Here is a 23,690-nt window from a genome sequence, read left to right as displayed (position 1 = left end):
GATATAACAAACGAATTTCAATTTCCAGTTATCGTTTGTATACACGCAATGCGATACGAGCCTGCTTTTAAGGAAAAACCTTGGGAAAGGCCTTGTGAAAAACAATAAATATAACTCAGATCAAATGCAAAAAAAAAAAAAAAAAAGCTATTTACGGCATATTTCAAGAAACCAGGCACAAAACAAACAGCTGTGTACTGGCCACGCTTCATCTGAGCGAGGGAGGAACCCGTGCTGCTCGGCAAGTTTGTCTCCTTTGCAGCATGTGCGACGCGCACCGCTGCGCACGTCGTGTGGAGCGTTTTGGGTTTCCGCAGTTCTACTGCAAAGGTTGTTTCTCAGTTCTATTGTAAAGGTTGCTTTCTTGTACTGCTTCCGGCAGTTCTATTGTAAAGGCTGCTTCTCAATTCTACTGTAAAAGTTGCTTTGTTGTACTGCTTGTGGCACGAGATTCCCCATTTCTCTCTCTCTCGTCTCTTGTGTTTTGTGTAGGATTTGATGCCTATATAAGCCCTTTCACTGTCGAATAAATTTCAGCTGTGTTTAGACTTTGTGTTTGTCCGTCCCTCTTCGTCCCAGTCTCGGGGTTTTTAGTCAAATGTTTAACCACCACCAGCTCGTTTGCGCCCTAACCATTTGTTCACATATTATAGGGTGTCACCGGCCCTCTAAAAAAAATAGAGAAAGAGTACTCATTCTTATAATTTTGACAAAGGAAAGAAAAAGGGTCCTTCACCTGTCCATCAGAGAGGAGTGGACTCATGAGCTTGAGCTCAAGCACTCGGCCACTCTTGAGGATCTCTTGCCAGAGCTGGTTGAAGCGCTGAGTCAGCATGATGTTGCCACGGATCTTGAGGCGACCCTGCATGAATGCCTGAAGCCCAAAACAATACAATCAAGAGGACTTAAAAGCGCAAAAAACCCGAATGAAGAAAGGACCTTTCAACTGATTTAATCAAAGGAAACCACCCAGCACACATGCGTGAACACTCTTCCCTATCTTGCCAACCCCCTGTGATAAAAGCAACTCATAAACACAAAAAAAAGATGACAATGATTTAAACATTCCTATCAGTGTCTACACAAAGCCATCTAGAAAAGAAACTTCCTTCTCATTCAGTAAAATCCTGCTGTTGCAGTTGCCACCTGAGGACTTTAAAAAATATGCTTCAACTACAGTCGTGCCTGGAGGGTACTTCGGCTATTTTGAACCATTATTTATATCAAACAATCCAAACATCCCCTTGAAAATCACATGTAATAGTATAGGAGCGTTGTCTTTTTGTATCCAACTCCCATGGCAGGGACACTTGATATAGTGAACGATGCAGGACTAGGACACTTGATATAGTGAACAAAGCCCGGCTGCTGGTTGCTTTTCCCGCGATCCGATCCCATTGCCCCATTGCACGGGTGGCGAGCCATCCCTTGCGTTGCGTGGCTGGCAGACCGCCAAGCCAGCATACAGGTGGGAAGATACGCAGCAAAAGAGCAGTTGTAAAAAAAAAAAAAAAAAAGAGAGACAATGAACTGTAAAAACAAAAAAGAGATTTGCTCCTGTCTACCAGGTTTAGGTGTAACCTCGAGAAAAGAAAACCTTATTGAAGTAGAAAAAAGTTAGAAGACACCTAAGCACTTCTTATGAGTTGTGAATGTGAAAGCATGAATGTCCCATAGAACGCCGCGGAGTGATCCGCGGAGTTTCGTGGCGCGAGTAATGTTTTCGAGCTGTAGCAGAAGCCCCTCCGACGATGCGGATGCTAAAGGCGGTCCCATGTTCGTCGGCGGCGAGACGAGCAGAAGCATTGCTGGCAATTTGGATGATGGAGGCAATGGCATGTTGGTCGGCGGCGAGATTAACAGAAGCCTCCGAGCGCAAGCCAACGTGTCTGTTTTAACCGGCGTGGGGCCCGTAGTGGCATGGGGTTGCGGCGGCTAGTTTCATCGGCGCACTGGCGGCACGGACACGCAGCGCCATCTGGTGGCGGTCGTTGAAACCGACGCGTGCAGCGGCCAATGGGAGCCTTGTCGCCGCGCGCCAGCCAATGGGACCTTTGGGATCAGGGAAACTAAGTGCCTTTTTCGCGCTTCAAACTGATGACGTCGGCTCGCTCCATGGGAAAGGTAATGCTTTCGCATTAAAAGTGGAAAATGGCAAAAGCAAGGGGAAGGGCACGCGCGCGAGTAAGGAGTGCAGGGAGTGTGGCTGTTGGGACGGTAGCCTGTGCCCTTTCCCCGAATACTGCTGATGCAGTGAGACCCTTTAGCCCCAAAATAAAATGAGCAAAAAAAATAAAATAATAAAGACTGGCAAGTTGAGTGTGTGGACAAAAACTGTTGTCCAATCGCACTTTGAGTGCCTTATCTTTGTTTACCTTTTTCTTTTCCAGTTATTGCTTTGCCCATTTTTTTTTGCCTTTCTTTTTTGTTGCTGAATTTAGTGAGCTTTATTTCTTGTTGCTTGCTAACTTTTTCTATGGTCCAAGAGATTCTTTTTATGCGTCTCTCTCACTTTTCCGTTTTCCTTTAATTTTTTAAAATTTGTTAATGTTTTGTCGCTTATGCTGTGTGGAGGTCCAGGCCAGGTGCGCGTGTAAGTGCGGTGGTGTTTGCGGTTTCTGCCAACTACGCTCTACTGTATTTTGCGGCTCTTAGATGCTCTACTTCAGTGGTCTCAAACTCATTTGAGTGTGGGGGCCAGATAGCCCACACCAGAAAGGCCGAGGGCCAACGTATCAGAGGGGGGGGGGGGGTTAGAAGATTTTAATGAGAAAAGACCTCGTGCCCTATGCTTTTCGAAAACTCACAGTTTTGCCAGTGACATCTTTAAATTTGATTTGTTTATATGACTACTCTGGGCCCTGACCTGATGTTATAGCAAAAATTAAAATTACACAGCCCCGCAACGTGCTGGCATTTTTAATAGAACAAGAGAGCAAGTAACCTGCCGTTCCCAGCTCAACATGTCTTTAAAAAACAACAATTTAATTGGACAGGTCTTGAATTCCTCGCAATTGTTATTATAACATTCTGAACAAATACTCATTTTTTAATTGTGATATTTTTTGAAGGGGAGAATCCCGAGCTCATAGCTTTATCTTTGGGACTTGCACCTAAGCAAGAGTTTGCTCAGCCGGCATGCGTCCTTCAACGAATAGCTCGAGGTTGCAGACTGGTAGCGGAATTGTTGTACATTACAAAAAGGGAAGCAAAATAATACAGCGAAACGAAGGCAAATGAACACAGAGAAGTATAAAATGTGTGCATAAGTTAAAAAAGCAGAGCTACTTTTCGAGCGAAAATGAATCGACGAGATGAGATCACTATGACACATGTCGTTTCTAGCGCTCGAGACATGGAAACCGGAACTCGCAGCCGGTCTTCTGCGGGCCGCGTCCCAGCGAGTCGCCGGCCGCATGCGGCCCGCTGGCCGCATGCGGCCCGCGGGTTGCGTGTTTGAGACCCCTGCTTTATTTGGTAAGCTTCGGTATTAGCAGAGACGCCAGGAAATTTCAACTCGAGCTTAACTTAACACATTTTTGTGTATCAAATTATTGATATATCGAACTATATTACGATCCCCTTTGAATTCGATATATTCAGGATTGACCTTTCAGTCTTGTTGTTTGCTCTTTTAATAAATTTTGTTCATTCAAACAGGGGATGACACCCACACCGCATGCAGTTTACTGCAAGGTGTCCCCTCAATTAGTTACGAACCGCTAGACGATGTTCATGTGCCCTTTGATTAAAATACCACCCAGTGCGCCCACACGTTCGTGGAATTTCGTAAACAACATTAGAGGCACAAGCTGCGTACTGAGTGATGTGCTTCTTCGAGCACAGAACATGTTTCTGTCTAGTCATCATAGGACAAACTTTTGCCAGCTTGCATGGAGCGGAGAAAACAACATTGACATCATACTTAATTGCTATTTTCTTAAAGTTGTGCGACACCTTGTGTAAATAAGGTACGGTATCACTTGAACTCTTGATTTTTTCCAACTTTTTCTCGCTGACCGTCCCCTGCGTAGCCTTTATTTTTGATCTTTTGTAGGAGGTTTACACACATGCTGGTAATCAAGCAGGCGGGGTAGCCCACCCTGTCTAAGCGTTCTACCTGAAGTTTAAAAGCTAGTCGTCAAAGAGTGATGGCAGCTTTTTGTCAGAGTGACCTGAAGACAGGTAAAAGCAATCCCTCGTTGTCCCCAACCAGCGTTGCCCACCGGTCGGGGAAGATGTTTGCGAACAAGCCACAGAAGAATGCTCGGATTATCAAAAAACAAAAATTAATTCTGTCCATATTACCGTAAAGTTCCGAAAGAATGCCCACCCTAAATGAAGAGATAAATGGTGAAAAACATGGGGGGGGGGGGGCTATCTTTGGGGATGCCACAGCAAAACTTTATCAAAAATTAATGATTAACGCCCTGGCACCGGCTACAAACCCCGTGACGCGGGAACTAATACCGCAGATCGCGGACACTGCAAATTAGCGTTTCACGATGCAATAAACACGCAGAAATTCACTACGAACTCCTGTGTCACGGGAAAGGATACTGCAGATGCAGCAGATTCACGTTTCATGGTGCGAAGGACCCGCAGAAACCCGCCGAGAACTCGCATCTCAAGGGAACGAATCTCGCAAATTGCACACGCAGCAGATTCAAGTCTTATGGTGCAATAAACACATGGGAACCCGCTACAAACTTGCCTGTCACGGGAACTGATATCGCAAGCAGATCTCAGACAAAAACACGGGAATCTGCTACAAACTCGTATCTTACGGGAACAAATGCTGCAGATCGCAAATGCAGCAGAATCATATTTCACGACGCAATATACATGCACGACTAACTTATGTGGAATCCAGATCGCGTGCGCAGATCGCGGGCAAAAACATAGGATTCCGCTACGAGCCTTATGTCACGGGAACGGATACTGTAGATTACGGACGCAGCAGATTTGCCTTTTACGTCGAAACATACACGCGGGCTCGTGTGCTACGGGAGCTGATATCGCGCGCACAGATTGCGGAAAAAACTTGGAAACCCGCTATGAACTCGCTTGTCAGATGTGCCGGTACAGCAAATTGCGCGGTTGATGCGATTCCCGTCTGACATCGCGTGACGTCCGACGAGAATCGGGGGGTGGGTGATATTTCAAAATTTTTGTTACGGATATTTAGCCAGAAAAACTGGATGGGCAATCCCTTGGGGGCGGGCATTCTCTCAGAATTTTACAGTAGTCGCTTTTGAAGAACCGGAATATTGCAGAGAGCTAACATGTTCAGGTAAGGATCATAATCTCCTCGCTCGTTTGTTTTTTGCCATCTGCCAACGACTCGTTTGCAATGCTCCGGACGTCTTGCTGCTGCATTACAGGTTCAGCTACCAGATCAGCACTAAATGCTGCATGCCAAGATTCTTATTCCTGGCAGAATCGAGATGATGGCAGACTCTGCCACGCTGAACTTCACAACTCCAGAGTGGAACTTCTCTGCCAAATTCAGGGACCGACACGCTACCTTCTGCGGGTTCAGCTTGCCCAGCATGAGCTGGATGACGTCCTCATCGTCTATGGTGATGGTGACGTCTGCCTTGATGCCCTTGGGTGGCCCCTTGTACAGGTCTCCGCTGCCAGTCTTCAGATCGACCGCTGCGTACGGAGAACGATCCCCGTCAGTGTGCGGCCCGCATCACCGCCAAGTGAAGAAGAAGGGTGAGGAAGATAAAACACCTATCGAAGAAGAGTGAAAACGTTAGCAAGTCGGTAATGCATAGCAAAAAAAAAAGACAGTGCAGAAAGAAGTGAGGGACAAGTCAAACAAACATACCCACCAGGCTGACTTACCACTGACTTTAATAGAAAAAAAAAAACTATAAACCCTATCAAGAATACCTGATCTTGAGAAGGCGTGCAGGCCACAGCAGGCTCTTCAGTGAATGCTTGAGCGCCTACGGTGCTCGAGCGTTCACTGTCTCAAAGCGACAGTTACCTGGCCAAAACGGCTCATCTGCCGGCGACAGAACTGGTTTTTGAAAATTGTGCCAACTCACTCCACTCGGTGGCTTTCTTGCCGTCCTTGAGGATGATCCAGTGGTAGATGGTCTTGACCAGGTTCGCAATCTGGGGCTCATGCTTCTGGTACTCGGTGAAGATGCCAAAGATGAAGTCCGACTTGATGGTGTTGGGAGGCTGGGCACAGGGGGGGGGGGGAGACTCAGCTTCAACCAGGGCAGTCAACTGGGCCACGTCTTATCTTAATGGATGCAGTGTCCCGGTTAAGCAGCGACGTGCCAGTACCAACGTCACTAGATTACCTAAGTTCTGGAACTCCCGCGGAAGGGGCACTCCCCCCCCCCCCCATTACTCACTTCAGTCCGCTTCTCGTCATTTCAAGCGCCGTCTAGATTTTCGTTTCAAAACTGTGTGTTCCGTAGAGTATGGTGGAACGCCATCTGAAAGTTGTGCTTCGAAACCTAGGCATTCCACAGAATACACTGCAGTCACCATAGCATCCGTCTGGCGCGTCGAACGATGGAAGGCAAGCCGTGGTGAGAGGGGGGGGGGTACTGCTCGTGCAAGCAGCGTCTATGAGCAGTTTCGTAACTGAGCTAATTAAATAACATTGGCCTGTACTGCTGCCACAGCACGTGCTGCACTACCATGCTTATTTATTCCCTCTTGGGGTCATTATGGTCTCAACACCCTCTAAACACAGAGTTTGTATCTATGAATACTGCCGAATCCTTCATACTTTTTATTTCCACAACTAATCTATAGAATATACCATGCATTTTACGAAATGCACAGCAAAACTTTTGGGCAAAAACTATATATCACATAGAAAGGTATATACAGGATGAGTCAGTGGGCCTATTGACCGAGGTCAGATAACCTGAGGTTGGTTGCCTCCACCTTCCCTTTTTCAATGTGATAGCATTCTTTAGCTACTTCACCCAGTTTTCGCAATACGGGATCTGGCCTTGAATGCGTCGCGTGTATGTGGACATCCATTTATGCATGACGTCCGAATACACAGGCGCTGTGCGTATGCAGACGTCATCCTAGAGGTTGTTCTTTAGATCGCCCTAAAGGTCATCCTAGAGGTCATCTTTGACATCGTCCTAGCAAGCAGATAAGCCCGCGCCGCGCATACATGGAGCGGTAGTAGTATGCACACATTGACATTTGCGCCCAAGCTATGAAGCAATTACAGTGTAGACCGCATATAACGTATGTCGCGGGAGTCGCGAAAAGCCGCACTATAAGCGGTACCGCGTTATAACCAAACATCAATTTTTCAGGCCAAAATACATGCCATGAGACAACTTACCTTTGTAAAAGAATTTATTTTATGTTAGGTGAAAAATAAAGCTTAGTTTGAGGAAAGTCTTTATTTCACCAGACTAGTACAGTTCTGTCTCAAGTGTGTCACGCATTTTGAAAGAAATTAGCGGCTTTTGCCTGGCGCAGCCTTTTAACGGCGTCGCGGGTCGCGGACGGACGTTGCGAGCGTTCAGGATTGCTAACCCTAATCACTTTTCTCCGGAGATGAAAACGCGTGAAAATTCGCATCCTTCATACGGTACGCGCCAGTAATACCTTCAACTTGAGCACAGGCATGAAATGCGCCAAATAAGAAATCCGGGCGATGTTCGAGGACACAAATGCTTAGAAATCACCACTGTAGTCGACGTAAACAAACACGACGACACGGGCGTTTCTGCCGTCTTGAGAGCGCCGCCACGACATCGCCACACGAGTAGGTGGATCTTCCCTTCTAGTACGTGCTGGGTTATCATAGCGACACACAACGAAAATTCGCAGTCAAGGATAGCGCTTTTACGCAGAACGATGAGATGAACGCCATCTACGACGACGATCACAACCGACGCCATGTTTGCGGATAGATGCAGCCGGCCTGGCCGGCCCGCGACCGGCATGCAACGCGCGCGAACACTTCTCCTTGATCTGCGATTGGTCTGTCGGTGCGGTTGTTTGTTTCTTTGTTTCCAACGCAGCGGAGGGGCGGAGGGACGCACGCACGTGAACGACACGTGCGTGCGTCCCTCCGTCGCTATGGCAACTGAAGCCTCTCTATTCGCTTCTCCCCACTTCTTCGAGCAACATCCTCGCCCTGTGCCGTCAGCGCCGTTATCTAGTGTCGCACAGGGAAGTGTGCTCGCTGCTCCGGTCGTCGGCGCGGTCGGCGGGCTGTGCCGAAAACCGCACTATAACCGGTATTTCCCTTCGCGCGCCTGCATTTTAAGCGGTATGTAATTACATGGAGTTCTATGGGAGGCGAACCGGTGGTTTAAAAAAACCGCGTTATACCCGGTCCTGCACTATAAGCGGTTACGTTGTAAGTGGTCTATACTGTATCAGTTTGAGTTGAGCTAGTTGGTACATGGCCAATGATGGTGGTGAAACAACACAAACATTAAACAATTACACAGAGACAGTACAAGACAGACTTGTAGCTGAAACGATGATGAGAAAACAGTCTGAACATTAAAGAATTACATGGAGACAGACGATTAAACGATAGCACAGAGACAAAGCAATTATTCTATTTTGAAGTGGCGCGCTGCAGACGCGCCGATGTCAATGACTGCGTCGTAAAACATCCAAAAAATAAAGTGTTTACTCAAAGGTTGCTTCGTCGTATTCACAGTGAGCTGCGTCGTGGGCCTCACGACAAATGCTATCGCGATTCAAAGACAACCAACAATAGTGGTTTCTGCAGACAATTTTTTTTACTTGCTGTTCTGGAAGGCTTTTACCGAGTCAACGATGCCTTTGCCGACTGCAAGGGTGAAACCCACTGAAGTATGAAGTGTTCAGTTGACTCATCCTCGAATGCCACAGGCCTCCATTTATTTTCCGATACCAAGAACTGCGTATCTTAGTTTGCAATGCCCCCATCCTTACAATGTTTGAATGGATGGATGGATACGACTGAACCCCTTGAATAAAGTGGTGGCTTGTGCCATCTAGTCAGCATTCTTAAAATGCTCTAGAAAGCTAGAATCCCCTTGCCTCTATCCAGCAACTCTCTCTGAGAGTGAACACCTGCGCCCTCTCTAACTGGTCCTCCAGCAACTAGGGAAGCAGAGTAACTAAACTGCTCCGGTCGTCACCGCGCCACGCATTACGCACAACAGTAAAGCGTAAAACACAATTTTAATGCTCTGCCAAAATCAGGTTTCACCACTGAAACACCGTAAAATCAGCAGCTTCTTCCGCAGAATATGTCAGCATGCAAGATTTAAGAAAGCAAATATCAACTACACTACCAGGAATAAAAAATCTATAATGCCCTTGAATTGTGCATAGTTCTCTCTAGTCATTAGCTGCTTCGGCACTGTGTAATATACCAAAGATTTGTACACACTACTTTATTCAATAAATCAAAAAGTTTTCAATTTTGAAAAAAAAAAACAAAAAAAAAAAACAATGTTGGAGGTAATGTTCTTTTTAACGTAGGGTATTATTCTAAAGCTCTCGTTAAACTAAAATTTACTCATATGACCTTTCACTGCTGTAAAGTCCCAAGGAACTGTCTGGCATCGCAAAAAACGGCCAAGGAATGTTCCTGTTGGAGCCCTTAGGGCAAGACGGTCGACAAACCTAAAAAAGAAAAAAGGAAAAAAGCTACTCCAAACGATTTAATTTTTAGTTACCTCCGAGGGCAGTGGGGGCCTGTCGTCATCCCCTTGTGAGGAGGCGCCGACCAGGTCTGCCAGCTCCTGGCCCGGATCTTCCTCCTCCTTGTCCTGCTCCCAAAGGTCCTGCAGCTTCTGGCTGGCCAGCACGTTGCCCGTGATCTTCATCTTGCCCGTCATGAAGGCCTAAGAAGAGAACCACGTGCGTGCACGGAGGAAGAATCAAGGCGTGCGGGTGAAAACGCGAGAAAGAAGAAAACAATGCACCTTTACTATATACGTCCAGAAAAGTGTGCAGACAGAAAGCTTCAGAAAAGACGCCAGGAGGAAGCGAGCCTTTCGCTCTTGGTTTTCTATGGACCGTTTTTATGCGACGGTTGCCACGTCGATTTTCTACGTAGCCGAGTCGGGGCAAGATGGGAAATCATTTTATTTGCCGATTGGAAGGCGCTTGAATTCAAGGGATTCGTGCCAATAGTCCTACCTTTTCTTTTCTTCGCAATATTTTTTTATTGCAGGTATGTTTAATCTACAAACTTTATTTCTTGTCGCTATTCGAACGTGGCAAACGTCACACGAAAACAGTCTGTAACAACGCAGTACGGTGCAATCCACTCGTAACGATAATAAGAAAACCAAAAAATTCAATCATCATGACTGATCGTCGTTGTGTCTGAACTAGAAACGGAGTGAAACGGTCTAGAAACTCTAGAAAACGATCGTCACAAGCGGTACATCATCATATCTGGAATCATTGTAAGTGGATTCCACTTTAACTTCGAGGAGCCGGAGAACTTTGCAATTCATTTTCCCCACTAGATGTGGCACAAAAACTGACGCAACGTGACCTATCAACGCACCGATTCAGTTTCCCCGCTAAACTTGGCAGAAAAATTGACGGAGAACTTCGAGGGACTGGAAGCACACTTGTAGGCATGTAAGCAGACCACAAGGAAGAAACATGTTTTGGGCAGTGTTTCCAGACTGCCTTTCGTATGACGTATCGGTGGCACAATCATAGCTTCAAGAGTGCGTCGAGAGATGCGACAGCGGCGAGGGTAAACAGGCGGTGACTTGGCCCTCGACGGAGCTCCAAGTTCCCCCCCGGCCGTCCCTTTTACCCCTGGAGTACGGTACAAGAGGAGGAAGCAAAAGAGGCTCCTTTCGCCGCGTCCACACCCAGAGGTCCCCACTCACCCTCTGTGCATCCAGCTTTCCGGTGTAGATGTCGTGCAAGATGTCGTCCTCCATGACGAAGGTGCAGTCCGCCTTGCCCTGCTTCGGGGTGCCCGAGTACACGGCGCCATGGCCGTTCTTCAGGTCCAATGCTGCAACGCCACGCGAGCGTGGGTATTTCCTTCTGTCGTACCCGCATCCGACGGGGCCGGAGGCACGCCTCTACTTGCGTCCCCGACAGTGCCTCCACCGCCACCGCTAATGCACTTTTTACAGTCGCCAAGAGGACGAAAGTGCAGAAAGTGCCTTTCCGATGCCCCGCCTTCGGCACGTGCCCATCGCCTTCTGCCGTGCTTTGGCTACGAGTGTACGCTCGTGACTAACGAGACGGTGGAGCTTGATAGACTCCTTCCGAAATTGTGAAATGAAGCATAGATTACGCGCAGCCACCATTAGTTGGCCTCGTCGCTTCCGGCGTGAGGCCCGTGATTGGTCCCGAGTTTGCGCCAGGCATCGACGCAGCGCTCGTGTGGAATGCATTTCGATCCGAGTACACGTTCTGAATGCTGACAAAGTGGTCGTGTTGAGATTGCAAGGTGGGAGCGCTACCGCATCCTATCAGGACTTCACCTGCACAACGCGGGATCATGGGTGAGCACCTTTCTTCACGCGATGGGGAGAGAAGCTGAGGACGTCTTCACTAACAGACGCCAGCGGCCGGTCTTCCTTCATCTCATGAATACTACCTCTGAAGAAGCGATTCAACCGTTGCAAGCAAGTGGCTAAACCCAGAGCGTGTACGTCACCGAACCTATTATTTAGTTTCATTCTCCAAGCTTTGACAATAAAGTCTTGTCAACCTTCCATTTTGTGCCGTGTTTCATTGCTGCTGGAGTTGGCACCAGCGATAACTGGGACCAACTCCAACTGGGACCAGTTGTAACTGGGACCAATTCCAGCTGGGACCAACTCCAACTGGGACCAGTTACAACTGGGAATTGTTCCATAAACCAGTTGCCACTGGGACCAAATGGTCCCAGTTGAAAATTTTCGCCTGGGTGCCGTGCACGACCATCTAATAGCAGCCGCACATAATCCATGTGTCATTTCAAAAGGGTCTGTTAGAAGTGGGAAGCTCACACCGGAGGCAGGGCAACTGAAGGACCTCCCTGTCGTTCTCGTACTGTCAGCGACCAGAGCAACCCGCAGGGTGGGACTAAACTCTGAACTAGGGTCACAAGAGACTATCTGCTGCACCAGTTTGTGCAAAGAGTGCAGCTGCGAGGATCCCACCCTTTTTCCCTTTTGTAAACCAAAAAGTTTGAGGGGCTCCTTTGATTTGCCGCCCACAAGTCCTGTGTGCAATATGCATTTGTGATGCTATATACAGTGTAGACCGCATATAATGTATGTCTCGGGAGTCGCGAAAATCTGCACTATAAGCGGTACCGCACTATAACCAAAACATCAATTTTTCAGGCCAAAATACGTGCCATGAGACAACTTACCTTTGTAAAAGAATTTATTTTATGTTAGATGAAAAAATAAGCTTAGTTTGAGGAAAGTCTTTATTTCAATAGACTAGTACAGTTATGTCTCAAGTGTGTCACACATTTTAAAAGAAATTAGCGGCTTTTGCCTGGCGCAGCCTTTTAACGGCATTGCGGGTTGCGGACGGACGTTGCGAGCGTTCAGGATTGCTAACCCTAATCACTTTTCGCCGATGAAAACGCGTGAAAATTCGCATCCTTCATACGGTACGCGCCAGTAATACCTTGAACTTGAGCACACGCATGAAATGCGCCAAATAAGAAATCCGGGCGATGTTCGAGGACACAAATGCTTAGAAATCACCACTGTAGTCGAAGTAAACAAACACGACGACACGGGCGTTTCTGCCGTCTTGAGAGCGCCGCCACGACATCGCCGCACGAGTAAGTGGATCTTCCCTTCTAGTACGTGCTGGGTTATCATAGCGACACACAACGAAAATTCACAGTCAAGGATAGCGCTTTTACGCAGAACGATGAGATGCACGCCGTCTACGACGACGATCACAACCGACGCCATGTATGCGGAATAGAAGCAGCCAACCCGCGACCGACATGCAACGCACGCGAACACTTCTCCTCGACCTGCGATTGGTCTGTCGTTGCGGTTGTTTGTTTCTTTGTTTCCAACGCCGCGGAGGGACGCACGCACGTGAACGACTCGTGCGTGCGTCCCTCCGTCGCTATGGCAACTGAAGCCTCTCTCTTCGCTTCTCCCCGCGTTTTCGAGCAACCTCCTTGCCCCGCGAGCGCAGCTTGTGGCTCGCGCCGTCAGCGCCGTTATCTAGTGTCGCACAGGGAAGCGAGCTCGCTGCTCCGGTCGTCGGCGCGGTCAGCGGGCTGTGCCAAAAACCGCACTATAACCGGTATTTCCCTTCGTGCGCCTGCATTTTAAGCGGTATGTAATTACATGGAGTTCTATGGGAGGTGAACCGGTAGTTTAAAAAAACCGCGTTATACCCGGTCCTGCACTATAAGCGGTTACGTTGTAAGTGGTCTATACTGTATGCATATTTTGGTGAAATGCAAGAACCATTATGCTTGCAAAAAGTTGGAGCCCTTAATGCCATTGTCACCTACGACACTGGTATCCTAGCACCCTTCTCATTTACACTACGATGCAATTTGTTAAGAAGCAGTTCGTTGGAGGTGCACAAGGTGACTGCTGACGTGTTGTCACACGATACGTAGCGTGTGGAGTAAGAGCTGAGTGAGGAAGCGTGAATTGGGGAAAGGGAGGTAGAAGTGGCAGGTGTTGCAATGGCTCGTTTGGTAATGGTACGCTATAGCTACATGAGACCCACCTTCACTACTGTCGCCTCCAAGAACTGCTTCTAACAGTGATGCATCACATGGATAACCCGACTATGCAGAGCGCAAGTTCGTCTGCTTTAGCACAGGGGTTGCGACTATCTCAGAACGCCGAGCTCTTATTGGCCGATTAAAAAAAAGATAGTGAATAGACCTCAACGCACCTAGCATTGAGGTCCACCCATTATCCTTTAAATCAAAGTCAATCAGAGCTCGGCATCGTTCTGACATGGCTGCAACTCCTGAGCAAGAGGCAGATGACTCGCTCTTTGCACAGCCAGTCGTCTGTACGAGATACACCGTGACCAGTAGAAAAGCTGCCACTAACGCCTGTTCCACCGTCTTTTTTAAACCCAGCTCTCTATGTATAGTGGAGAGAAGCAATCTAAGCTGAAGCACAATGCAAACACTGGGATTGCAGACGGCACTCACTGTGCTGCTTGACAAGCTGGCCGTCCTTTTTGATATCCCACTGGAAGACGGTCTTGACAGACGACGCCAGGTCGGGGTTCTTGGCGATCTTCTTCTCCATAGATGAGAAGATGACGTCGCTCTTTAGTGGCTGCTGCTGCTGCGCAGGAGCCTGAAACAAGAGGGCACATCCACGCACACCCATGGGCCTCTGGGCTGACCCGGAGTCCCAGAGTATCCTCGGAGCTAGGACTTTTCCTTCTGTGCGTTGTCGGTTAGAAAAAGACATTGATGGTGGCACAGGTGATTGCAGAAATACCTGCACCTAGCACTGGCGGAGCTAACACCTCTCATGAGCATTTATCCAACACTAGCGCTCAGGTATTATTTTTGCTGCAAAAGTAAACTATGCATTGCTGATCGCTCATTCTCCACCCAAAGGTAGCGCTAGCAGTCCAAACCAGATGGCAAAGTTTCAGCCCTAACCGTAATTTTATTCAAAACTGATAAGTGATTTTTTGAAGTTTTCTGTGGGAAAATGACAGCCGACAGAGCTCTCTAATACATGGAGCTCTATAATGCCAATTACCAAAATTGGGCAAAAATGAGCCCCATGTTTGCATTGAAATTTTCAGAAAATCACTTTAAACTTTTTAATAAGATAACTGCCATATAATCCCAAGCAAGCGCCCACTCGGAATTTTAATAATCATGTAAAACTGGGGAATGGGTGCTTCTTAGGTCAACAATTTGTAAAGATTTGTCTTTCGTGTATTTTCCGAATGTTACAAGATTCAGGGGTGGGCAATTATTGTGGAAGTGGCAAACGCTTGGTATTTCAAAGTAGTCATGTGTGAACATCGTGCATTTTTAGTCCGAAGCGAATTCAAAGCGAATAGTGGCTTTGGCCGAATGTATTTTATTTGAATGTCGGTTATTTTCTCGAAACCTTTTACTACTGTTGCACCATGCTTATATGAAAACCCATCTGAACTCAGAAGGGTTGTTCCCAAGCTTCTACTTGTTCATTTATAAGCTAAATTTAATCTAATTATGTATTTATGAATTGTGACCTCAGAAAGTTCAATGGCATAGAATGGCAAGTAAATAATGTATTTTACATACAATTAAATCAATAGAGATGCCCAGCTATATCTAATTGAGTGGATTTACAAATCTTGCTATATCCAAAAATTATTTCTTAAATCTCGAATAAAAAAAAAAAAGAATCCCAAATTATAAATGCAAGTTGTTAGGGAATCTCTGCCTAACATATACCATATTTACTTGCATAATGAATGCAACCCCCCTAACGGGCATCAACTGTTGGACTTTTTTTTTTCCTTGCGTAATGAACGCACCTCCAATCTTTGGCTCCGCCAGTCTCAAACTGCATCCAACTCAGCTCGCCACCAAGCCCATCAAGCCGATTTTCATTTGCTGCCAAGCGACATAGGCCAAGTCCAGCCAAGCCAAGCATAGCAATACATGCTCTCAAAATGGCTTCAAGTGCATAGTTGCGGAAGTGATCAATAGTAAAACCGAGCGGCGCACGTACCGAGGATTCGGTTCGAGGAATTGCCCAGCCCCAGACATGCCTTGCCCTATACGATAAGAGATTGGATGCTGGATGCATTGATGCCATGAAACACGCCGTCGTTTGTAGTCCGCTTTCAGACAGTGAAATCGTAAAAGCGGTTAGGCCTAAGGACAGCCGCGTCGCTCTCTGTGCTGAGTGAGCTTCCTAAGACACTTTTCCTTCGGCAAAAGGCACGCCGAAAGTGCCCTAAAAGAGGTTTGCAATTAATAGAGCATGGTTACTGTGGTGCTCCCATGACCAGCCTACGTCAGTGGAGACATGTTGCAGTACCCTGCTGTGTCATATTGGCACCTAAAATTACATTTGTGCGATAAGTGCAAAGACAAAAATTTTACCCTGAAAAATGAATGCACCCCTTAAATATGTGTAAATTTTTCAAGAAACAAAATGTGCTCGTTATGCCAGTAAATATGGTACCCTCCAGAAGCTAGGTCTCCTCGTGAAACATTGGCACGTCATTTCGAGGTTTACCAGAAGCTCCCTCTTCATATGCCCTTACATAACAGCCACCATTTAATTTTGAAAATTTTACTGCAATGTACACATCAACGCTCACAAAGTTTTTGTTTCTTTTTAAATACACCAGGTGCGTGCATGCATCATCCCGCTCTGAAAGTGTACTTTTCTCCCAAGCACGTAATTACGATATTCATACTTTTCCAAGTGTTGATTCCGGCGGGTTGCGCTGCTAAGTGCGGTTCTTACCGAGCACCGGCGCATTGTGGAGAAGCGACACTCGCGGAACCCACTTCTGTGGGTGTTGCATCCTTGCAGTGCACCCGTGCTCGGAAAGAAGCGCGCTCAATGGGGCTAAGCCGCCGCAATCAAAACCTCGAAAAATAGGAATATCGCAGTTCATCTTGAAGCAAATATCGAATAGCATATTATTCGAAACTACTATTCAAAATTTAGAATATTCGCACAACATTAAAGATAATGGTTCGTGCTGAAATTTTGGCAACTGGTTCAGACGCTAGTGCTACATTTGGGTGGAGAATGAGCGTTGGGCAATGCAGTTTATTTTTGCATTGAAAAAAAGCTTGTAAATCTTTTAGGGGTATACGCAATATTCTCAAGCAGACATAGGTAAGTGTTTTTGAAGGTTTTGGTGAAGCACAGGTTGCAACAGCCATCATTTAGAGGTTGAAACGTGCTACCATCTGCAACATCTCCCGCAATGCATTTGCCCTGTACATGATATGGCATCGCCAAGCACACTAGGCTCACTAAATTTCCCAGTCAATTTCAGCTTTTGCCAGTTTTCTCTGCTTGAAAATCCTAGCTTGTCTCCACTTCCCTAGTTGGCAATCCCAAGCATCTCCATATGACTGCCCTGTAGGCAATCCCAGTTTTTCCTGTTGGCAACACAAGTGTTTCCCTCTTTTCCCTGTTGGTCATTTCAATTTATTCCCTAATGGCAATCCCAGCTTTCCCTTCGCCTTTGGTTTGAGTGGTTCTTACCGCTGGTTGGGCAGGCTGTTTGGGAGGGGCGGGGTCACTTGGCGGCTTCAGCAGTTCCCTCAGCTTCTGCATCAGCATCAGGTTTCCCTTCACCTTGAGCCTGCCTGTCATGAAGGCCTGGGAAAAGTGACATTGACAGTCAAAGAATGAACCAGCAGCATTCCCTGCGGGAAAATCGTCCCTATTTCCGAGAGTCTAGGAATAAGCATTTCCAATGGAAATAACGGTTTGCTCTGAAATTGAGTGGCAAAACTTTTGATTCAAGTATTATACTACAGCGGCATTACAAGAAGTCCGGATACGATGATCTCTTATCATATAGACAGAAGTTGGTAGCCAATGGCACTCAAAAGAAAACCACAAGGACATGGCGATTGCGTCAACGTTCAACTCAAACTTGATTCAAAGCCGAGCGCTGACGCAGCACTCATTTCTAATCATTTCTAATTAGCATTACGACTATGTTATCCAGGAGGTGTTGCGCGGCACCCCTCCACTCTGGCACCGCACCAACTGTGCACGTGGCTTTAACGAAAACCCGGTGGTGTCTGTCAGTTTGTCAGCGCCGGAGAGAAGTTGATGTGTGCTGACGTCAGCGTTTCGAAGGAATAGGAGCGTCGCACGAGTAACCCTATCTCCCTCCTTCCTCTCTTCCCGGCGCTGACAAACGAAAGACACCGCAGGGTTTTCATAAAAACGAGCGATTTAATCCTAACGCATTAAAAATGAAAACTCACCCTCTGTGGGTCAAGCTGTCCTACGGCCATATTGAACATGTCGTCGTCTTCTATGGTGATGATGCAGTTGGCTTTCCCGGTCTTGGGGCTGCCCTTGTACACCGCCCCCTGCTCGTTCTTCAGGTCCAAGGCTGGGAACAGGTCAGCACACATTAGTCACACAGGTTTCGTAAGAAAACAAGAGAGACGAAACACACAGAGAATCACAAAGAGACATTTAGCACAAACAAGTAGCCCCCGGGTCACTTTGTTTTATTTCCCCAGCTGAAAGGCAGTCATTGAAGCTACAGTACAAAATATTGAGCAATTGCACCCACCCAAAAGTTCAAGATAATCATGAAAAGATGGGCATGGGCACCCGTTAGGTTCGAGAATGGGAAAGCAGGCAGGGCATGTGGTGGCCCTACTGCCCTATGCCAGTATTTGGCATTAGACACCTAACTGTATTAATGAAATGCGAAAAAAAAAATGTGGATGTTGTGTTTGCACTAATTGCCCCACCAGCAAAGTGACCTGCTGCTTTTGTTGGCAGTTCAACCAAGGACGGCACTGTAAAGCTGCAGAACTGATATAAAGGTGGATGCCAACGGCGAGCGAGCTAACAGTCCAAAGTGCCCCTGAGCAGTACTGCATTCCTTATGACCATACGGTTGGCACAAAAAAAGCTTGCAAAAAGTGGGCAAGACATAAAAGCAACGTTTCTAGTTGCAAGGATGACTGTATTTGAGGCAAGTCTGGTCGCTCGCAAACCGGGTCTGTATGAAACAGCTTGACATGAAACTATGTAAGCTGAATAAACTCGCACAAAACTTTTGCCCGAGTAACACAAACATAACAGTTTCCTCTTGAGCACTCGGAGTCACTGAAGTGGAGGCCGGTAGGTAAGAGGGGGCGGCCAGCGCCATTAGGTCACTCACTCCAGACGGCGGCAGGCTTGCCCTTGACCAAGATGTTGTACTCGTAGACGGCCTTGACCTTGGATGCAAGGTGAGGCATATCCTCCACACGGGCGGCCATGCCCGCAAACACCAGGTCCGTCTTCAGCTCCACCTGCGGGACGCCCCACCAGTAAATCCAACACTGATCCACGTGCTTTATACCGAAATTTCATTTTCAAGATGAGCCCAGGGGGCCCTCAAACTTCTAGATCTCGAGAAATTCCCAGCTGCCTCGAATGACAACCGAGAAATCCCTTCAGGTCCCAGCACCGATCGAGTAAAGCACCACAGAACATTGTAAACAATAATGCAGATTGGGACGAACTGTTTGGCCAATAGTTATGCACCAGTGGGCGGCTCAGGCCTGCTAAAACGGTGCTCAGTCCAGAAATACGATTTACTTAGAGGCAAGGACGGACAAGGAAATATAGTGGAACCCAAGGGCACCCTGGGTAACCTCAAGTTCCTAGGAACCCAGTTTGATAACCCATGAGCTAATCTACAGACTCAAATTTAGGAAGACCAGAGCAATTTACACCGAGAAAGTTTGGCCAATGGGCAGAGCGTGTGGCCCGTTAGAACAAGCAGACCTCGCAATAACACAATACGACGGGTTATGTTATCGAGGGACGGTCACGTATCCTCATCCGTCGAGGCAACGCAAGGCTGCGGTGAAAACAAACAATTTCCTTGTTGCCAGACTTTCGTTTGTGGTTGTGAGAATGTTGACATCTAGAAAGACTGCCATACTTTTCAGGATAAACGGCCCTGGGGCAGACATACGTTCTGTTCCGTTTGTTTTTTCCCTTGAGGTTGGAGAAAGGGCAAATTTAAAAAAAGAAATCTTCTGCATTGCAGAAGATTGAAATAGTGTCTAAGAAATCACGAGTTCAATTAATACACAATCTGGTTTCAATAGGTGCTGTTTCCAGTGTACACTCGTGTAAACATTACTCCTTCTTCAAAAACCCGAGCTCAGCAGTCGTAATGCATACCATGAAAATTGCCCCTCTACAGCAGAGACCAACACGCAATTTTGGGGGAAAACTGACTTTAGTTCACAGAGAAAGAATAAAAACACTGAAATGGACGAGGGACGGACATTCGGAGCTCTCTTAAAATTTGAACTGTGAGTGAACTCGCGGTTCAACTTTGAACAAAATTGAAAGAACTGCGAGTGTCTGTACCTCGCACATTTCAGTGTTTCTATTCTTTCTGCGTAAACTATAGTTTATCCAACGTGCTCTGGTATGTGCACTTAAGACAGACTTTTTGCTGACTGATAAACAAACGTGCAACAAATTAGATTGTGAAATAACTGTTATCGGTGACAGGTGAAAAGTTCAGGAGAAACTCCTCCCACCTTTTCCATTTTAGCGGAGCGAACGCTGGAGAGGAGGTCCCCTCCTCTTTAACGTTTGCTCTGCTAAACTGGGAAGAGTTGGGAGGAGCTTCCCCCGAACTCTCCACCTGTCACTGACTACAAAGAACCCAGCATGCAGCAAGCTACGAGAATGTGATGAGAATACAAAGCAGTACTCGGCGATTTCTAGATGTTGAAGAACTTCAAAGGACCCGTACAAATCCTTCGTAAGAACAAGTTTCGGCAAAAACCATCTCATAATTCTGAGTTCCTCCCGCTTGTGTACGTTCAAGAATGGCCCGTCATGGAAGGCGCATCTGCTCGCAGATCGCGGCCACGAATCCTTCTGCCACTCACGTCATCGACGGCAGGCATGGGCTCCGGAGACGCGGCGGGACTGGCAGGGACGGCCTCGTGGAGTTCGACGCAGCCTCCAGAGATGATCTGCTTCTTGGACTCGGGCACCTGTTGTTGGGACGAAACGTCGTCAACTTCCACACCAGTCCTAAACCCTGGTCAATGTTTAGGGCTACTCATTTTTGACAATTAGCCCACTCTCGCATGCCTCGTCACGAACCCAATCGATTTTGACCGATCGCTCGCGGGCTCGTTAACACGAGTCGATCAACACGATACGACACCGAAATGTACCCACCGAGCATTGGAAGAGCACCCGGTTTCCTTCCTTCCACATCTCGGTGCGGATGGACTGCCCCGGAACCACGGGACCGGTGAACCTCGCCTGAAAGAGGAACAAGCGTCCAGCAGAAACAGAGGGCCAGCCCGCCCGTCGCGCACCTGGATGGACTTGAAGCGGCGGACGTCGTTGCCCGCGTACTGCCTCAACACGTGCCGGGTGGCGTAGCCGAAGGAGCACAGGCCGTGCAGGATGGGCTTCGGGAAACCTACGCACGTGGCAAGAGGGACATTGACGTCGAGGGTCACAGACGGCCGTTTTGGTGCACCCAGACGGTTATTTTGGTGCACCCTCACAACCGGATCAGTGCGTCAAAAAAAAAACCAAAAAAAACACGGAAAGTATGGTGCTTGGAACGCATCCCCGACAGGCGAGTTTAGCGTCCCGTATTGCTTGCACTACAAAAGCGGTTCCGACGTGGCAAAAAAAGATGTCGCAAAAGCAGGAGCATCGTGCTGCTGGATGTTGCGGTCCTGGCGGTTGGGTATGGAAGTTGCAGAAGAAAGTGTGAAAGATTGCGAGTGTCGGCGTCACCGCGACATCCTAACTCCTAACTCCGAGCTGCCAAAGCTTCCATAAATTTTAAAGCTGGAGAGCAACCTGCAGCAGAACCGGCATTCTTGCTGCGACATTGCCGGGACCACGGCTGGCAACAGCGTGACCCTTTTTTATGCGTCGCCGGGCGGGAATCAAGGAACTTTTTTTTGGACGCGGTAGACATAACCAGTTGGAGATACGTTACAGGCGCCATACTGGAAAGGAAGCAAAACGACTCGCCTCCCGCAGCAGAGAAACTGGGGTCGATGTGCAGAGGGTTCTTGTCGCCGCATAGCCGGTACAGCGCAGCCTTCGAGGGAAGAATGAAAGGAAAGATTAGCAAACGAAAAGAGTGAGGGGGATCGCCTGTGGGGCCCCCTTTTAGATTGCACTTACCTGGTCCACAGAGGTCTTCTCCACGGCCACAGCATCTGGCTTCCGGCTGGGCATGGCAGGCAATGGCCGAGCCTTATCCGTGCTTCGTTTGCCCCCAAAGTTTCCGCTTCCGACGAAGAACACGGACCACTGGGTGTACAGCAGGCGCTCCCCGTGTTCGTCAAAGGTGTCGGCTGTGGCAACGACAGTAGTCTCAAGGTCAATGCATTGGAGAATGCTAGTATCGTCTGCAAAGAGTTAGCTTGACCCATACTGGAGTAAGCTAACAGCTTTGGGGGTACATGCACTGCTCAAGATGAACTGAGGTAAGCAATGATTTGAAGGGAGGGCAGTACAGATAAGTTGACAAATTTGGAAGCTACTGCTGACTTTCGTCATTTGCGATTTGAAAAACAATATACTGGGCCGTTCGCACGCTTCGCATTTGCTTGGGTATGCTCCTTAGCTTGTTGACTAAAATAACCTTCAAATTGGTCCAGGTTGCTTTAAAAGTACAGTTGAACCTCGATGTAACGAAGTCGGTAAAATTCGCAATTTACTTCGTTACATTGAAATTTCGCTAAATCGAAATTTGGCTTTAGCATGCGAAAAAAAAAAAAAAATTCCGAAACATTTTACGGGTATGAAAACTCACCGAAAATGACATTTATTTAGGGGCAAAGTAGTCCGCGAGTTTTGCTTGCGCCTTGTCCGACAGTAGCAGCGGCGTCGGCGGCGTCAAACGGCGTTCGAGCGCCCAGAGCGCTTGCACGGCATCTTGCTGCCCATGCGACGCCGTGTCCCTCCTCAAAACGTCCATTGCGTCGAGCACTTCCCGAGTGCTCGTGATCTCGGCAGTTTCTTCAGGATGGCGTCCAAAACGTTTGCTTTCTCATCCAAAGAAAGAACTTTACGTTTCCTTATGGCAGCAAGCGTTGTGAGTGAACCGCCCGGTTAAAAAATAAAGCTGTTTAGTTTAGGCGGTGCCAATGTTTCCAACCTACACGCCTACACAGCACTCTTGACCGCACAGTTTACTTGCCCCCTTGCGCCCACAGCACCCACAGTGTGCTTGCGCCTTTGCTTTACATCACGCTCGCAAGACGATAATCGGTCTCTTCGGTCTTCTCCTAGATGGCACTGCCCGTGCGGTCGCGCGGTCGCGCCATCACGTCGCTCCCCCGCTGAAGTTGGCTCCCGCGCTACCCGCGGTACAGTGGACTATGATGATCAGTGAATGTCAGTGGTGATGCTGTTATGCCGTGTTAACTTTTTGCTCGGCATTTTCTGGCCAGCCTCGCGGAATCCGCTTTGTCGCATGCCTCGCCGGCGCTACCGGCGCCGCATCCTCGGGCAGTCTAGGAACGTTGGAAGGCCTGTCCCCGTGATGTAACCTATCAAGCGCTCGCGTTTGCGCATAATTTTTTTTTTAACCACAATTTTTTTCCGAAGTATTTTTTTTAGAGTTGATTTATTTATTGCCTTTTATGGCAATGGCGCTTCGTTATATTGAAATAGCAGCAAAATAGACTTCGTTATATAGGGACTAAAAATACATGGGGTCTATGGGCAAGAAATTATGAAAAATAAAATACTTCGTTAAATCGAGGATTTCGTTACATTGAAGTTCGTTATATCGAGGTTCGACTGTATTTCTCGAATCGCCCTTGGGCATTACTCGGCTTGATTCACTTGACAGTTTCCTGCCCCATTACGTCACCAAAAAGCTAGTCAGTCTTGTATTTTTCAGCCCATTTCTAATCCCTTCCTTTCACACTTATTAATCATTGTGTGTCTTCTTTAACTACATTTTTACTGAGGTACAATTGTATGATTAATAAAAAATATGCAGACTACCATATT

General features: G+C 47.5%; 1 protein-coding gene across 1 annotated transcript in view; it reads right to left on the bottom strand.

Annotated features, from left to right (window-relative positions):
- The window catches only part of LOC8052467 (peroxisomal multifunctional enzyme type 2), a 39,498-nt gene that overhangs the window by 3,050 nt on the left and 12,758 nt on the right, over window positions 1–23,690 (bottom strand). The window contains exons 15-28 of the mRNA XM_029988874.4: window positions 21,849–22,021; window positions 21,693–21,762; window positions 21,017–21,123; window positions 20,874–20,960; window positions 20,576–20,683; window positions 18,835–18,967; window positions 17,918–18,048; window positions 17,181–17,297; window positions 14,141–14,291; window positions 10,869–10,999; window positions 9,690–9,857; window positions 6,060–6,198; window positions 5,528–5,658; window positions 737–874 (exon numbers count right to left, since the gene is read on the bottom strand). Of these exons, the coding sequence (XP_029844734.2) occupies window positions 737–874; window positions 5,528–5,658; window positions 6,060–6,198; window positions 9,690–9,857; window positions 10,869–10,999; window positions 14,141–14,291; window positions 17,181–17,297; window positions 17,918–18,048; window positions 18,835–18,967; window positions 20,576–20,683; window positions 20,874–20,960; window positions 21,017–21,123; window positions 21,693–21,762; window positions 21,849–22,021 (1,784 nt within the window). The remainder of the gene's footprint in view (window positions 1–736; window positions 875–5,527; window positions 5,659–6,059; window positions 6,199–9,689; window positions 9,858–10,868; window positions 11,000–14,140; window positions 14,292–17,180; window positions 17,298–17,917; window positions 18,049–18,834; window positions 18,968–20,575; window positions 20,684–20,873; window positions 20,961–21,016; window positions 21,124–21,692; window positions 21,763–21,848; window positions 22,022–23,690) is intronic.

This window comes from Ixodes scapularis, unplaced genomic scaffold (genome assembly GCF_016920785.2).
Source record: "Ixodes scapularis isolate PalLabHiFi unplaced genomic scaffold, ASM1692078v2 PGA_scaffold11__112_contigs__length_91849675, whole genome shotgun sequence".
Lineage (NCBI taxonomy): Eukaryota > Metazoa > Arthropoda > Arachnida > Ixodida > Ixodidae > Ixodes > Ixodes scapularis.
The sequence above is the reverse complement of the archived record's forward strand: the minus strand, read 5'-3'. Positions and strand labels throughout refer to the sequence as shown.